The sequence below is a fragment of the Aptenodytes forsteri genome, unplaced genomic scaffold, assembly GCF_000699145.1.
Source record: "Aptenodytes forsteri isolate BGI_AS27 unplaced genomic scaffold, ASM69914v1 Scaffold147, whole genome shotgun sequence".
NCBI classification, from domain to species: Eukaryota; Metazoa; Chordata; class Aves; order Sphenisciformes; family Spheniscidae; genus Aptenodytes; species Aptenodytes forsteri.
Window position 1 is genome coordinate 707,805 of NW_008795320.1, and position 1,125 is coordinate 708,929.

A 1,125-nucleotide genomic window follows, 5' to 3' on the forward strand; every position below is an offset into this window, starting at 1 on the left:
ACGAGTCGCGGCGAGAAAGGTGGGGAGCAGAGCGGCAGCGAAGGGCAGGGCGCAGCCGGTGTCCCCCCAGGGTGTGTTGCCATGGGTGGGCGAGACCTCCATGGGGACAATGCCCAATGTTCTTTTGGGGGCAGACGTGGGGAGCTGGGAAGGGGACGCAGGAGTCCTGCCCTCCCCGCCCCCCCCCGCACCCCGTGATGGGGAGCTGCTCCCTGTATCCCTCCCCGGCGTGCTGGGGGGCCGGTCCCCCTCACCATCCCCATCTTCCCCCAGACCCGGAGGGCTGCGACCACAACTGGCATAAGTTCCAGGGTCACTGTTACCGCTACTTTGCCCGCCGGCGCTCCTGGGAGGACGCGGAGCGGGACTGTCGCCGCCGCGCCGGCCACCTCACCAGCATCCACTCGCGGGAGGAGCACGGCTTCATCAATGGTGCGGGGTGGGGGGGATAACACCCCGTCCCACAGCTCTTGAAGCATCAGCACCCCTGGGTGCTCTTTGCCTTCACCATGTGAGACGTGGGTGCCTCTCTCTGTAGGTTTCGGGCACGAGAACACCTGGATCGGGCTCAATGACAGGATCGTGGAGCAGGACTTCCAGTGGACCGACAACACCGGCTTGGTGAGACCCTTGGAGGTGGCTCCTCCTGGGGTGCAGGGTGGGGAGCTCAGGGTGCAGGGCATGGGGGGCGCAGGGGCTCTCACCCTCTCGCGTGTCCCACCAGCAATACGAGAACTGGCGGGAGAACCAACCCGACAACTTCTTTGCGGGCGGCGAGGACTGCGTGGTGCTGGTCTCCCACGAGATTGGCAAGTGGAACGACGTGCCCTGCAACTACAACCTGCCCTACATCTGCAAGAAAGGCACAGGTACCACCTGCCCCGGCATCCCCATCCCGCAGCCCCCGGCATCCCCATCCCGCAGCCCCCGGGCACCTCCTCATCCTCAGGAAACCTCTCCCAGCCCTTCGTCCGGGAAAACTCGAGCAGTTCCCCTTAATCTCCATTTGCCCTTTTTTTTTTTTTTTTTTCCCCAATTAAGTTCTATTCCTTATCTCCAAAGTTATATTATCCTCCAGCTGCGCGCAGCGAGCCGGAGCCGCCCTCTCCCACCGGCCGCCGGCCG

General features: G+C 64.1%; 1 protein-coding gene across 1 annotated transcript in view; it reads left to right on the plus strand.

Moving 5' to 3' along the window:
• NCAN (neurocan) overlaps window positions 1-1,125 on the plus strand; it is a 10,649-nt gene that overhangs the window by 7,776 nt on the left and 1,748 nt on the right. Inside the window, 3 exon segments of the mRNA XM_009279850.1 lie at window positions 190-432; window positions 539-621; window positions 725-869. Coding sequence (XP_009278125.1) covers window positions 190-432; window positions 539-621; window positions 725-869 — 471 coding nt within the window.